This window comes from Austrofundulus limnaeus, unplaced genomic scaffold (genome assembly GCF_001266775.1).
Source record: "Austrofundulus limnaeus strain Quisiro unplaced genomic scaffold, Austrofundulus_limnaeus-1.0 Scaffold168, whole genome shotgun sequence".
Lineage (NCBI taxonomy): Eukaryota > Metazoa > Chordata > Actinopteri > Cyprinodontiformes > Rivulidae > Austrofundulus > Austrofundulus limnaeus.
The window spans coordinates 586,336-588,467 of record NW_013952570.1 but is presented as its reverse complement, the minus strand read 5'-3'; the positions used below and the strand labels follow the sequence as shown (position 1 = coordinate 588,467).

The following is a 2,132-nucleotide window of genomic DNA, read 5'->3' as shown; positions in this document are numbered from 1 at the left end:
ATCTTGGACAATATCTGATGATCGACTCTTTTAAATGAAACCAGAGAGCGTTGACAGAGAGGAGAAGGTAGAAATGACTCAGCCTGTAACTGAAAATATGGATAGAGGACCTCAGTTTAGCACTAGCACTGAGCTAATACATATAAGGCAATATAGTGTTGGTGCTAGCGCAAAGACTAACAGGCTAAACTGAGGTCCTCCATCCATATTTTCAGTTACAGGCTGAGTCATTTCTACCTTCTCCTCTCTGTCAACGCTCTCTGGTTTCATTTAAAAGAGTCGATCATCAGATATTGTCCAAGATTAACCTTCAGGGTGGATACAGCTCGCTAGCAGCCTCGCACCGATGACCTAGTTGATGTCATCATTTACCCAGAATGCTTTGCATGTAAATGAAATTTCCCCGACCGTGTAATATATTTTTAAACTTTTAGTTTAAAAATTATAAAAACTGAACACCCTACAGTATTTTGACAGTCTTTATTTTACAGTTAAAGTAAATGTTTATCATATAAAGTCTAATGTTACAACTAATCAGGGATCCCTTTAAACGAAACTTTCAAAAAGTAATCACGGTACATCTAAAACTGATGACATGTCTGTGGTGTGATAAAAGGACAAAAGGACCATCATGACAGTTGGAGGAAAAAGGGGCGGAGTTCATACCATTTAGTTGTGAAGTACGGGGGAGGCAGCAACATGTTGTGGGGATGTTTTACTGCACTTCACAAAGTAGATATTACCATGAGGAAAGAACATTCTGTGGAAATGTTGAAGCAGCATCTTAAAACATTATCCAGGAAGTTCAAAACAGACAGTACCTGAAGGGTGCTGACAGTTTAGTTACACAGTGGTTTTAAGGGGGACATATCATGCAAAATACAATTTTTTATCCTTTAAAAACATTTTGTTGTGTATTTGGAGTCTGAGTGCAGAAAATATGGATTTAATCTGTCCTGGTGCTGCGTAGTTATCTTTATATTCTGTCTGGACCATATTTTTCAACCTGTTCAGTCTTTATGATGTTTTCAGAAAAATTGCATCACAATATTTGCTGCAAAACAGATAGAAGTTCTGGACTTTCCAACTATAGTTAGGTGGTCTTCTTTCTCTTCAGGCTAACACCTCAAGAGGGGCTTCTGGAGTTACAATAAGGAGGAATTCAGATCAAAGCATTCACTTTGTATAGACCCCAACTGAGTGGTTTAAATGTGATAAGAAGGATTTAAAAGCATCATATGTCTGCTTTAAAAACAACAGAGTCAATATTTTCGAGGGACCATCACAAAGCTCTGATCTCAGTCCCATAAATACTTTAATACTTGTGGACAGAGTTAAAAAGCTGTGTGAGAGCATAATGGCTACAAACCTGCCTCAGTTCTGCAGGAGGAACGGAGCAAAATTACATCAAAATACTGAGAAGTTTGTGGAAGAAAAATTAAGTCAAACAGTTTGAAAACAATGCTTCCAAATACTAAGAAAATGTGAGCTTTCCTTCATTGTTTGGGCGTTCAGCAAAGAAAGTTCCCAGAATAATTTCTAACCAGCCTAAAACATGAAAGGTTTATTCTGATGTAATGTCAGAGACAAAAAAAGAAGTTTTATTATACAGCATGTTTAAACATCTGGTTTAAACTGATAAAACTAAAAATAACTGAATCAAATCTGTAATTCTTTATTATTTGTTAAAAAGCCAGCAACAAGTGTTTTTATTTACTGGTGTCGTAATGTTGACTTGTTGTTTGTCTGTCAGCCATCAGCAGCTTCAGCCCGGTTGTGTTTGCTCTGAATGAAATGTTGAAACAGCAGCTGAACATGACGAGACACTTCATCAACCACAGAGACCACCTTCACTCCTGCCTGCTGCGAGGCCTGGACCCCCCCAACTACAGGTACACCAGGCTGGAAGACACCATCCAGGTAACACACCATCACACACCAACACACACCAGCACACTAACACACACCATCCAGGTAACACACACCAACACACAGCAACACACCATCACACACCAACACACACCAGCACACTAACACACACCATCCAGGTAACACACACCAACACACAGCAACACACCATCACACACCAACACACACCAGCACACAGCAATACACACCAGCACACACCATCC

General features: G+C 39.3%; 1 protein-coding gene across 1 annotated transcript in view; it reads left to right on the top strand.

Moving 5' to 3' along the window:
* The window catches only part of cunh19orf44 (chromosome unknown C19orf44 homolog), a gene marked incomplete at its 5' end in the record, with an annotated part of 14,147 nt that overhangs the window by 9,339 nt on the left and 2,676 nt on the right, over positions 1 to 2,132 (top strand). The window contains 1 exon segment of the mRNA XM_014017439.1: positions 1,754 to 1,920. Coding sequence (XP_013872893.1) covers positions 1,754 to 1,920 — 167 coding nt within the window.